The 13,485-nt window shown below is 39.6% G+C and overlaps 1 protein-coding gene across 1 annotated transcript; it reads right to left on the bottom strand.

Moving 5' to 3' along the window:
* Nucleotides 1-11,159: 11,159 nt before the first annotated feature.
* Nucleotides 11,160-12,291, bottom strand: LOC128685212 (uncharacterized; the record flags this gene model as incomplete). Its single annotated transcript, XM_053771713.2, has 1 exon — nucleotides 11,160-12,291. A coding segment is annotated over one exon (750 nt), but the record flags the coding sequence as incomplete, so codon positions are not given.
* Between the last annotated feature and the right edge of the window lie 1,194 nt (nucleotides 12,292-13,485).

The raw sequence follows: 13,485 nt of genomic DNA, 5'->3' as shown, positions 1-13,485 counted from the left end.
AGAAAACAAGGCCATAGTCAAACTTGATTTTAGAAATGCCTTTAATATGGTGAAGAGAGATGCTGTCTTGAAAGCTGTTCGGGATCGGTTCCCCAGTCTTTTTCCCTTCATTTCAGCCGGCTAAAGCAAACCCTCAATTCTTTTGTTTGGAGAACATGAAATTCAATCATCAGAGGGTGTTCAGCAGGGTGACCCACTCGCTCCACTTCTCTTCTGCTTGGCAGTAAGAGAACTAACTTCCAGCCTACGCAGTGAGCTCAATATCTGGTACCTGGATGACTGCACTCTGGCAGGTACTGAAGAGTCCCTGGTGGGAGACCTACAACTGGTGAAAACACAGGGAGAAGACTTGGGACTCATCCTCAATCCCTCCAAGTGTGAAATCATCACAGCGAACCAGGAAATAATCAATGCTGTGACCGCTGGGTCACCAGGCCATCGACACTGTCCTCAGGGACAAATTGAATGACCTGATGAGAATGGAGGAGAGAATAAGCGATCTTGATGCCCATGATGCTCTGTATCTCCTCACAAGTGTCTTACTATGCCAAGACTCACTTCTTGAGGTGTGCACCCTCTTTTGACAACCCAACACTCGATGAATATGACGCACACCTGAGATCAACTTTTAAGAAGGCACTGAACCTGTCACTGGAGGATGAGCAATGGGATCAAGCAACCCTCCCAGTGCGACTGGGAGGTATAGGGGTGCGCAAAGCAACGCATGTTGCTTTACCTACTTTTCTGTCTTCGTGTTTGGCTTCCAGTGCATTAATCAAGAAGATAGTTCCCGAACGCTCGAGAGACGTGGTAGGAGCTCAAGACCCCAGGTTTACTGAAGCAGCGATTCGGTGGGACGCCCTTACAGACCCTTCCAGTAGACCAGCTCCTCTCAAAGAGCACAAACAGTCCCACTGGGACAAACCGATCACGGAAAAAATCACCAACACAATGCTCTCCAATGCTTCAGGAAAGGACAAAGCTCGTCTCCTGGCAGTGAAGGCACCACACTCAGGAGATTTCCTGTTAGCTGTTCCCAATTCCTCCCTGGGCACAGGGAGGAATTGGTGTTGCTCTTCGCCTAGCCGCCCCCATTCTCACCGAACATAGGTGTATTTGCGGCAGGGCGACAGCTGATCAATTCGGACTTCATGGTCTCGTGTGTCACACAGTAGAAGGGAAGTATGCAAGACATGAGGAGGTCAATGACATCATAAAGAGAAGCCTCGCCACAGCCCTTTGCCCAAGTACAGAGGTCTGATGGAAGTCAAAAGCGTCCTGATGGAGCTACTATGCTACCCTGGAAAGATGGAAAGCAGATTGCCTGGGACTACACCTGTGCCGCCACATTGGCAGACACCTACTTGCCTTACTCCGTAGTGGAAGGGGGTGGAACTGCAAGCCACAGGGGGACCCAGAAGATCCGAAAATATGAAGACCTTTCCCCTTGCTATAACTTCATTCCAATAGGATCGGAGACCCTTGGAGCATGGTGCATGTGTGCTCTAAAGTTCCTCAAAGAGCTGGGTGAAAAGCTCATCATAGAAACCAAGGACCACATATTGTGACCAACTTCCTCTTTCAGAGACTCAGTGTTGCGATCCAGAGAGGAAATGCCTGCAGCATTCTGGGCATGCGGAACACCGCAGGGGAGCTGGGCGAAGTATTCGAGATGTAGCTCTGAGTTACCTATGTTGTTTTACTTTCTGTTGTATTTTTGGGAATGTTTGGCCAATGTATTTTGTCTTTAAATAAAACATACTTGAAATATAGGGGGTGGTAGGAGAAAATTCTTAAACAGCTTCAGGGAGAACCTTGAGTTTTCCCTGAAGCAAGTTTATTCTTTTCTCTGAGGATGAGGGTCCCTAGGACGGTTCTAGAGGTGGTACCTCCCTATATTATATATATATATATATATATATATATATATATATATATATATATATATATATATATATATATATAATATATATATATATATATATATATATATATATATATATATATATATATATATATATATATATATATATATATATATATATATATATATATATATATATATATGTATATAGGAAAAACAACCATTGTGAAAGAATAGTGAAATTCCAAGTGCTTTCGTGACTTCTCACATTATCAAAGAACTATAATACAATACATCAAAAAAAGGCATATAAAAGGTCGAGACCACACCTCACCCTCACATCCCACAACAAAGCAACACCTGACACATAACGACACCCGACTCATAAGAAAGGAACACTGCAGCAGGCCTGCTGGCCCCGACTAGTCAGGTCCTTCACGACATACCACTGACAAAATTTTTGTCCAACCCAAGTACTCTACCCAAGAATTAAGATTTATCATTTGTCCAATGTATTATTATTAGAATTTAATAATACATTGGATAAGTAATAATAATAATAATAATAATAATAATAATAATAATAATAATAATAATAATAATAATAATAATAAATTATTATTAGAATTTAATAATCCATTTTTCAAATAATAAATCATTATTCTTGGGCAGAGTACTTGGGTTGGGCAAATATTTTGGTAGTGGTATGTCGTGAACGACCTGACTAGTTGGGTCCAGCAGACCTGCTTCAGTGTTCCTTTCTTATGAGTCGGGTGTCGTCATGCGGCAGGTGTTGCTTTGTTGTGGGATGTGATGGTGAGGTGTGGTCTAGACCTTTTATATGCCTTTATTTGATGTATTGTATTTATAGTTCCTTGATAATGTGAGAAGTCACGAAAGCGATTGGAATTTCACAATTCTTTCACAATGTTTGTTTTGCATATTTTGATATCACCTGTTTACTTTTCTAAAGAGATGCATCCTTATATATATATATATATATATATATATATATATATATATATATATATATATATATATATATATATATATATATATATATATATATATATATATATATATATATATATATATATATATATATATATATATGTCGTGCCGAATATGTAAATCTGGCCAATTAGCAAGAACTCATTTAAAATTAAGTCCTTTCTGAAATTTTCTCTTATACGTTTAAAGATATATTTTTTTCATTAATGTTAATGTAAAAAAATTTAATTTTGCACCAAAAGAATCTTAGAAAACTTACCTAACCTTATTATAACAAGAACAATTTATTTTAGCCTAACCCAACTAAATATATTTTAAATACGTTTACAATAATTTAGTACTAAACAAATACAATCAAATATATTTTTTTCGTTAGGTTCAGAATGATTTTGGCGAAATAATTGCATACACAAATTTTCACTTGTCCTATATGGCAAGATGAGCGTTGCTATTTAAGCCAAGATCGCAAGTTCTGCCTATTCGGCACGACATATAGTAGGTTGGTAGACAGCAACCACCCAGGGAAGTACTACCGTCCTGCCAGATGACTGTGAAACAGAAACCTGTAACTGTTTTGCATGATGGTAGGATTGCTGGTTTCTTTTTCTGTCTCATAAACACGCTAGATAACAGGGATATCTTGCTACTCCTACTTACACTTTGGTCACACTTCACAGACACGCACATGCATATATATATATACATACATCTAGGTTTTTCTCCTTTTTCTAAATAGCTCTTGTTCTTCTTTATTTCTTCTATTGTGCATGGGGAAGTGGAAAAGAATCTTTCCTCCGTAAGCCATGCGTGTCGTATGAGGCGACTAAAATGCCGGGAGCAATGGGCTAGTAACCCCTTCTCCTGTAGACATTTACTAAAAAAAAGAGAAGAAGAAAAACTTTATAAAACTGGGATGCTTAAATGTGCGTGGATGTAGTGCGGATGACAAGAAACAGATGATTGCTGATGTTATGAATGAAAAGAAGTTGGATGTCCTGGCCCTAAGCGAAACAAAGCTGAAGGGGGTAGGGGAGTTTCAGTGGGGGGAAATAAATGGGATTAAATCTGGAGTATCTGAGAGAGTTAGAGCAAAGGAAGGGGTAGCAGTAATGTTAAATGATCAGTTATGGAAGGAGAAAAGAGAATATGAATGTGTAAATTCAAGAATTATGTGGATTAAAGTAAAGGTTGGATGCGAGAAGTGGGTCATAATAAGCGTGTATGCACCTGGAGAAGAGAGGAATGCAGAGGAGAGAGAGAGATTTTGGGAGATGTTAAGTGAATGTATAGGAGCCTTTGAACCAAGTGAGAGAGTAATTGTGGTAGGGGACTTGAATGCTAAAGTAGGAGAAACTTTTAGAGAGGGTGTGGTAGGTAAGTTTCGGGTGCCAGGTGTAAATGATAATGGGAGCCCTTTGATTGAACTTTGTATAGAAAGGGGTTTAGTTATAGGTAATACATATTTTAAGAAAAAGAGGATAAATAAGTATATACGATATGATGTAGGGCGAAATGACAGTAGTTTGTTGGATTATGTATTGGTAGATAAAAGACTGTTGAGTAGACTTCAGGATGTACATGTTTATAGAGGGGCCACAGATATATCAGATCACTTTCTAGTTGTAGCTACACTGAGAGTGAAAGGTAGATGGGATACAAGGAGAATAGAAACATCAGGGAAGAGAGAGGTGAAGGTTTATAAACTAAAAGAGGAGGCAGTTAGGGTAAGATATAAACAGCTATTGGAGGATAGATGGGCTAATGAGAGCATAGGCAATGGGGTCGAAGAGGTATGGGGTAGGTTTAAAAATGTAGTGTTAGAGTGTTCAGCAGAAGTTTGTGGTTACAGGAAAGTGGGTGCAGGAGGGAAGAGGAGCGATTGGTGGAATGATGATGTAAAGAGAGTAGTAAGGGAGAAAAAGTTAGCATATGAGAAGTTTTTACAAAGTAGAAGTGATGCAAGGAGGGAAGAGTATATGGAGAAAAAGAGAGAAGTTAAGAGAGTGGTGAAGCAATGTAAAAAGAGAGCAAATGAGAGAGTGGGTGAGATGTTATCAACAAATTTTGTTGAAAATAAGAAAAAGTTTTGGAGTGAGATTAACAAGTTAAGAAAGCCTAGAGAACAAATGGATTTGTCAGTTAAAAATAGGAGAGGAGAGTTATTAAATGGAGAGTTAGAGGTATTGGGAAGATGGAGGGAATATTTTGAGGAATTGTTAAATGTTGATGAAGATAGGGAAGCTGTGATTTCGTGTATAGGGCAAGGAGGAATAACATCTTGTAGGAGTGAGGAAGAGCCAGTTGTGAGTGTGGGGGAAGTTCGTGAGGCAGTAGGTAAAATGAAAGGGGGTAAGGCAGCCGGGATTGATGGGATAAAGATAGAAATGTTAAAAGCAGGTGGGGATATAGTTTTGGAGTGGTTGGTGCAATTATTTAATAAATGTATGGAAGAGGGTAAGGTACCTAGGGATTGGCAGAGAGCATGCATAGTTCCTTTGTATAAAGGCAAAGGGGATAAAAGAGAGTGCAAAAATTATAGGGGGATAAGTCTGTTGAGTGTACCTGGTAAAGTGTATGGTAGAGTTATAATTGAAAGAATTAAGAGTAAGACGGAGAATAGGATAGCAGATGAACAAGGAGGCTTTAGGAAAGGTAGGGGGTGTGTGGACCAGGTGTTTACAGTGAAACATATAAGTGAACAGTATTTAGATAAGGCTATTATTATTATTATTATTATAATCAAAGGGGAAGCGCTAAACTAGATAAGGCTAAAGAGGTCTTTGTGGCATTTATGGATTTGGAAAAGGCGTATGACAGGGTGGATAGGGGGGCAATGTGGCAGATGTTGCAAGTGTAGGAGGTAGGTTACTGAAAGCAGTGAAGAGTTTTTACGAGGATAGTGAGGCTCAAGTTAGAGTATGTAGGAAAGAGGGAAATTTTTTCCCAGTAAAAGTAGGCCTTAGACAAGGATGTGTGATGTCACCGTGGTTGTTTAATATATTTATAGATGGGGTTGTAAGAGAAGTAAATGCGAGGGTCTTGGCAAGAGGCGTGGAGTTAAAAGATAAAGAATCACACACAAGTGGGAGTTGTCACAGCTGCTCTTTGCCGATGACACTGTGCTCTTGGGAGATTCTGAAGAGAAGTTGCAGAGATTGGTGGATGAATTTGGTAGGGTGTGCAAAAGAAGAAAATTAAAGGTGAATACAGGAAAGAGTAAGGTTATGAGGATAACAAAAAGATTAGGTGATGAAAGATTGAATATCAGATTGGAGGGAGAGAGTATGGAGGAGGTGAACGTATTCAGATATTTGGGAGTGGACGTGTCAGCGGATGGGTCTATGAAAGATGAGGTGAATCATAGAATTGATGAGGGAAAAAGAGTGAGTGGTGCACTTAGGAGTCTGTGGAGACAAAGAACTTTGTCCTTGGAGGCAAAGAGGGGAATGTATGAGAGTATAGTTTTACCAACGCTCTTATATGGGTGTGAAGCGTGGGTGATGAATGTTGCAGCGAGGAGAAGGCTGGAGGCAGTGGAGATGTCATGTCTGAGGGCAATGTGTGGTGTGAATATAATGCAGAGAATTCGTAGTTTGGAAGTTAGGAGGAGGTGCGGGATTACCAAAACTGTTGTCCAGAGGGCTGAGGAAGGGTTGTTGAGGTGGTTCGGACATGTAGAGAGAATGGAGCGAAACAGAATGACTTCAAGAGTGTATCAGTCTGTAGTGGAAGGAAGGCGGGGTAGGGGTCGGCCTAGGAAGGGTTGGAGGGAGGGGGTAAAGGAGGTTTTGTGTGCGAGGGGCTTGGACATCCAGCAGGCATGCGTGAGCGTGTTTGATAGGAGTGAATGGAGACAAATGGTTTTTAATACTTGACGTGCTGTTGGAGTGTGAGCAAAGTAACATTTATGAAGGGATTCAGGGAAACCGGCAGGCCGGACTTGAGTCCTGGAGATGGGAAGTACAGTGCCTGCACTCTGAAGGAGGGGTGTTAATGTTGCAGTTTAAAAACTGTAGTGTAAAGCACCCTTCTGGCAAGACAGTGATGGAGTGAATGATGGTGAAAGTTTTTCTTTTTTGGGCCACCCTGCCTTGGTGGGAATCGGCCGGTGTGATAATAAAAAAAATAAAAAAAAAAAATATATATATATATATATATATATATATATATATATATATAATATATATGTATATATATATATATATATATATATATGTCGTGCCGAATATGTAAAACTGGTCAATTAGCAAGAACTTATTTAAAATTAAGTCCTTTCTAAAATTTTCTCTTATTCGTTTAAAGAAATATTTTTTTCATTAATGTTGATGTAAAAATTTATAATCTTGCACCAAAAGGAACTTAGAAAACTTACCTAACCTTATTATAACAAGCGCAATTTATTTTAGCCTAACCCAACTAAATGTTTTTTATTTGTTTACAATAATTTAATACTAAACAAACACAGTGAAATATATTTTTTTCGTTAGGTTCAGAATGATTTTGGCGAAATTATTGCATACACAAATTTTCACTTGTTCTGTATGGCAAGGTGAGCGTTGTTATTTAAGCCAAGATCGCAAGTTCTGCCTATTCGGCACGACATATATATATATATATATATATATATATATATATATATATATATATATATATATATATATATATATATATGTATATGTATATATATATCAAACCATACCCCCGGCCGGGATTGAACCCGCGGTCATAGAGTCTCAAAACTCCAGCCCGTCGCGTTAGCCACTAGACCAGCTAGCCACAATAAGATTCATCCAACTAGGTATATTTCTACACCATAGGAAGGTTAGCACAGGCACCACTGTGACCACAAATGCAAGTTTTTAAAGACGAATCTCCAGCTAGCGTGGCCGTGACGAACTCTAGCTCAAGTCCCTTCACTGCCGTCAACATGACTCAAGAAATCGTAATGACACGATTGCAAACAAACCATACCCCCGGCCGGGATTGAACCCGCGGTCATAGAGTCTCAAAACTCCAGCCCGTCGAGTTAGCCACTAGACCAGCTAGCCACAATAAGATTCATCCAACTAGGTATATTTCTACACCATAGGAAGGTTAGCACAGGCACCACTGTGACCACATATGCTGGAGATTCGTCTGTAAAAACTTGCATTTGTGGTCACAGTGGTGCCTGTGCTAACCTTCCTATGGTGTAAAAATATACCTAGTTGGATGAATCTTATTGTGGCTAGCTGGTCTAGTGGCTAACGCGACGGGCTGGAGTTTTGAGACTCTATGACCGCGGGTTCAATCCCGGCCGGGGGTATGGTTTGTTTGCAATCGTGTCATTACGATTTCTTGAGTCATGTTGACGGCAGTGAAGGGACTTGAGCTAGAGTTCGTCACGGCCACGCTAGCTGGAGATTCGTCTGTAAAAACTTGCATTTGTGGTCACAGTGGTGCCTGTGCTAACCTTCCTATGGTGTAGAATATACCTAGTTGGATGAATTTTATTGTGACTAGCTGGTCTAGTGGCTAACGCGACGGGCTGGGGTTTTGAGACTCTATGACCGTGGGTTCAATCCCGGCCGGGGGTATGGTTTGTTTGCAATCGTGTCATTACGATTTCTTGAGTCATATATATATATATATATATATATATATATATATATATATATATATATATATATATATATATGTATATATATATGTCGTGCCGAATAGGCAGAACTTGCGATCTTGGCTTAAATAGCAACGTTCATCTTGCCATATAGGACAAGTGAAAATTTGTGTATGCAATAATATAGCCAAAATCACTCTGAACCTAACGAAAAATATATATTTCACTGTGTTTGTTTAGTATTATATTATTGTAAACAAATCTAAAATATATATAGTTGGGTTAGGGTAAAATAAATTGTTCTTGTTATAATAAGGTTAGGTAAGTTTTCTAAGATTCTTTTGGTGTAAAATAAAAAATTTTTACATTAACATTAATAAAAAATATATATCTTTAAACGTATAAGAGAAAATTTTAGAAAGGACTTAATTTTAAATAAGTTCTTGCTAATTGACCAGTTTTACATATTCGGCATATATATATATATATATATATATATATATATATATATATATATATATATATATATATATATATATATATATATATATATATATATATATATATATATATACTTCCAGCCTTCGCAGTGAGCTCAATATCTGGTACCTGGATGACGGCACTCTGGCAGGTCCTGAAGAGTCCCTGGTGGGAGACCTACAACTGGTGAAAACACAGAGAGAAGACTTGGGACTCATCCTCAATCCCTCCAAGTGTGAAATCATCACAGCAAACCAGGAAATAATCAATGCTGTGCGAAGAATCCTCCCAGAAGTTTCAACTACAACTCCCTCCAACAGTACTCTCTTGGGGGCACCGCTGGGTCATCAGGCCATCGATACTATCCTCAGGGACAAATTGAATGACCTGATGAGAATGGAGGAGAGAATAAGCGATCTTGATGCCCATGATGCTCTGTATCTCCTCACAAGGTGTCTTACTATGCCAAGACTCACTTCTTGAGGTGTGCACCCTCTTTTGACAACCCAACACTCGATGAATATGACGCACACCTGAGATCAACTTTTAAGAAGGCACTGAACCTGTCACTAGAGGATGAGCAATGGGATCAGGCAACCCTCCCAGTGCGACTGGGAGGTATAGGGGTGCGTAAAGCAACGCATGTTGCTTTACCTGTTTTTCTGTCTTCGTGTTTGGCTTCCAGTGCATTAGTCAAGAAGATAGTGCCCGAACGCTTGAGAGATGTGGTAGGAGCTCAAGACCCCAGGTTTACTGAAGCAGCGATTCGGTGGGACACCCTTACAGACTCCTCCAGTAGACCAGCTCCTCCCAAACAGCACAAACAGTCCCACTGAGACAAACCGATCATGGAAAAAATCGCCAACACAATGCTCTCCAATGCTTCAGGAAAGAACAAAGCTCGTCTCCTGGCAGTGAAGGCACAACACTCAGGAGATTTCCTGTTAGCTGTTCCCAGTTCCTCCCTGGGCACCCGTCTCGACCCACAGGTCATTCGGATTGGTGTTGCTCTTCGCCTAGCCGCCACCATCCTCACCGAACATAGGTGTATTTGCGGCAAGGCGACAGCTGATCAATTCGGACTTCATGGTCTCGTGTCACACAGCAGAAGGGAAGTATGCTAGACATGAGGAGGTCATTGATATAATAAAGAGAAGTCTCGCCACATCCCGTTTCCCAGCTCAACGGGAGCCCCAAGTACAGAGGTCTGATGGAAGTCAAAAGCATCCTGATGGAGCCACTATGCTACTCTGGAAGGATGGAAAGCAGATTGCCTGGGACTACACCTGTGCTGCCACATTGGCAGACACCTACTTGCCATACTTTGTAGTGGAAGGGGGTGGAGGTGCCAGCCACAGGGAGACCCAGAAGATCCGAAAATATGAAGACCTTCCCCCTTGCTATAACTTCATTCCAATAAGGTCGGAGACCCTTGGAGCATGGGGCAAGTGTGCTCTAAAGTTCCTCAAAGAGCTAGGTGAAAAGCTCATCATAGAAACCAAGGACCACAGGGCGACCAGCTTCCTCTTTCAGAGACTCAGTGTTGCGATCCAGAGAGGAAATGCCTGCAGCATTCTGGGCACGCGGCCCACCACAGGGGAGCTGGACGAAGTATTCGAGATGTAGCTCTGAGTTACCTATGTTGTTTTACTTTCTGTTGTATTTTTGTGAATGTTTGGCCAATGTATTTTGCCTCATATATATATATATATATATATATATATATATATATATAAATATATATATATATATATTTATATATATATATATATATATATATATATATATATATATATATATATATGTGTATATATATATATATATATATATATATATATATATATATATATATATATATATATATATATATATATATATATATATATATATATATATATATATATATTTATATATCGAAAGCTAGATAGGCTCTACAATTCCCGCCTCCAAGACTCAGGTCGTCTTGTTCAACTTATGATATGCTCCCTCCTTAAACGCCTTTCTTCAGAGGGTTGATTCAGGAAATATTCATGAGAAAAATTTTTGATGAGGTGAATAGTTTAACCTTCTTTTCTATTTTCCCTGACATTTAATGTACATTCTTTACTATGGAGACAGGAATTTCACGTCATATTCTAAGGTCAACGATGTTTAGAATTGTAGAATAATATTTTTTTTATGTAAGAGTATTTGACATATAGTTGTCAAAAAAATGCACCTATCTAATGAAGACATTATAACATAAAAATAAAACGATATGGGAAATGTAAACTTAAAATACATAGTCATTATAATAATGCCTGCTTTTATTTCATAAATAAGATAAATAACTGTTCACGGACTGTCGTATTTCATGCATTGAGGTGCATGATAATTTTGTTATGCATTGTTGTCAATTTCTTAAAATCATTATCAATGTTACATTAATTAGAAAACTATGAATGAGACAGTATGTATGCTATACTATACTATTCTTTAGTCCCCATTTAAGGATTAAATTGGGCTTGTCTGTTGGTGTCATGGTTACATGCAGCCTTAATGACCTCGATGTAGTCGACAGGCTTTTAACCTCATTAATCAACCAACCTTATGGCTGTGAATACGACTCAGACGGCTGGGGTACGGAAGGAACAATATCCAATGGAAATCCATCTCCGCTGTCAGCGCTGCCACCATCATTTACATAGGAAGCTTCACCACCAGCAGCGTCACCACCTGTAGCGTCTCCACCAAAGTCACCACCACCGCTCACATAGCCACCACCACCAGCCGACAGACTGCCGCCACCAATCACTTCACCGCCACCATCGACGGCGGACCCGAGGGCAGACTGCAGGTCTCCACCAGAAGGTAGAGTTGGGTTGTCACCTTCGCCATAGTTTATGAAATACACTTGAGGATTCTCTTGCTCTGGTGCTGGTATTTGAATGACCTTCTGGTCTTGTTGGGGTCGCTTGTTGAGGACGTACACGACGTTTTTCTGTTGTGGTGGTGGTATAACTATTGGCTCCTGGCCTGGGCCTCCCTCAGGGATGCGAATGAATAAAATGTTGTTTTCAACTGTTGGCGGGGGAACGTTTGGTGGTGGCCCAACGATTGGAGGCGCTGGAGGGACATTGAACACGTACAAGTTGCGGCTGACCTGGGGAGTTACACAGGTGCCGTCCACATGACGAATTTGTCCTTCACCACAACTACTTCCACCAAACCCTGAGCCACCAGAGATTCCTGAGCTTAATGGACCAGCAGACAATGGTGGACCAGAGGGCGCATTTTGGTTGTAGCCCTGAGGGGCGGCGTTAACAGCGACTGCTAGCAGACTGATCAGAATCTGTAATAATTAGAAAAAAATTACCGATATTGTAACTTTCATTTGAAAGGGATTTAGATAATTATCAATTTATGCAATGAGGAATGACGAAAAGTGTCTCAATGTAGCACCAAGTACCTTTTCGAAATGTTTGTTGTAGATATGTTTGATATCTGAGTGCACTTGCAGTACATTCAGATATCATACAAGGATAATTAAGGCTGCATTTGTCCAGGACACTAGCAATCAAGAATGATTCATTTCTTAAACTAAGAAGTAAAGTAAACCCTCACGGAATATATATTTAAAAATAAACATGACTCATAACAAAGACACTAGTAGCATTTATTAGCATATTCAAGGAGAAGTGTTAAACTCGGAACTGTCATTAGCCATGGGAATAAGAGGTAATTAGATTTGATTGAAGGGTTGGTTAGTATACTTAGGTTATGGATGTTATTACAATGTGCTGATTAGGTTAGGTTATGGAAGTCGCTACGAGGCAGTGATGCAGAGGTTTTGGTGCTGTACTAAATGCCCCAGAATGGCGGTTTTGAGTCATTCTTCCATCTTTTAATTTCCTAAAGATTACAGAATGAAAATTAGTATATACATTTTCAGTTATTCTTTTAAAACGACATATCAGCAAATGTTTGATGAGTTACTTTCTCTGTCCTTCTGAAAGAGCAAATGTATAAATGCAATGGCAAAATTTCCCTTCACCGTTGCAAAATATCAACCTACATTGTGGTAGTATTAATATACTAATACATGTGTGTTGTTCTTAGAAAAAGTGTGAGTGAGAATGCACGTAGTGTGAATATGTTTAAATGAGCCATTCAATTATTCATCTGTGTCAGCAGCAGCAGCGGCTGCCACATCTTTACTATCACTCTTCTAACCTCACAGCTCACAATATTCTGGCCACACAGGAGTTACTCATTCAACTCGCGTACTTTGTAAGATATATGCGAGAGATTGCTTTATAAATATAATGGAGAGGGTAACTGCACTTCTTCAGAAGGAAAGCTACTCACCCAGAGCTTCATGACTGTGTGACAATGATCCAAGTCATCTCAGCCTTATATATCGACCTACGTCTCCCATTTATCCTTGAAAAAATTACTTTCTTGAGGGTTCCTTGCATTCTGGTCATGTGTATCAGCCAAGTGTATTGCTCGGATGCCCTTGCTGGAAAACGTGTGGGTCACAATGATATCC

This window comes from Cherax quadricarinatus, chromosome 8 (genome assembly GCF_038502225.1).
Source record: "Cherax quadricarinatus isolate ZL_2023a chromosome 8, ASM3850222v1, whole genome shotgun sequence".
Classification (NCBI taxonomy): Eukaryota; Metazoa; Arthropoda; class Malacostraca; order Decapoda; family Parastacidae; genus Cherax; species Cherax quadricarinatus.
This window is presented reverse-complemented; position numbering and strand designations above follow the sequence as displayed.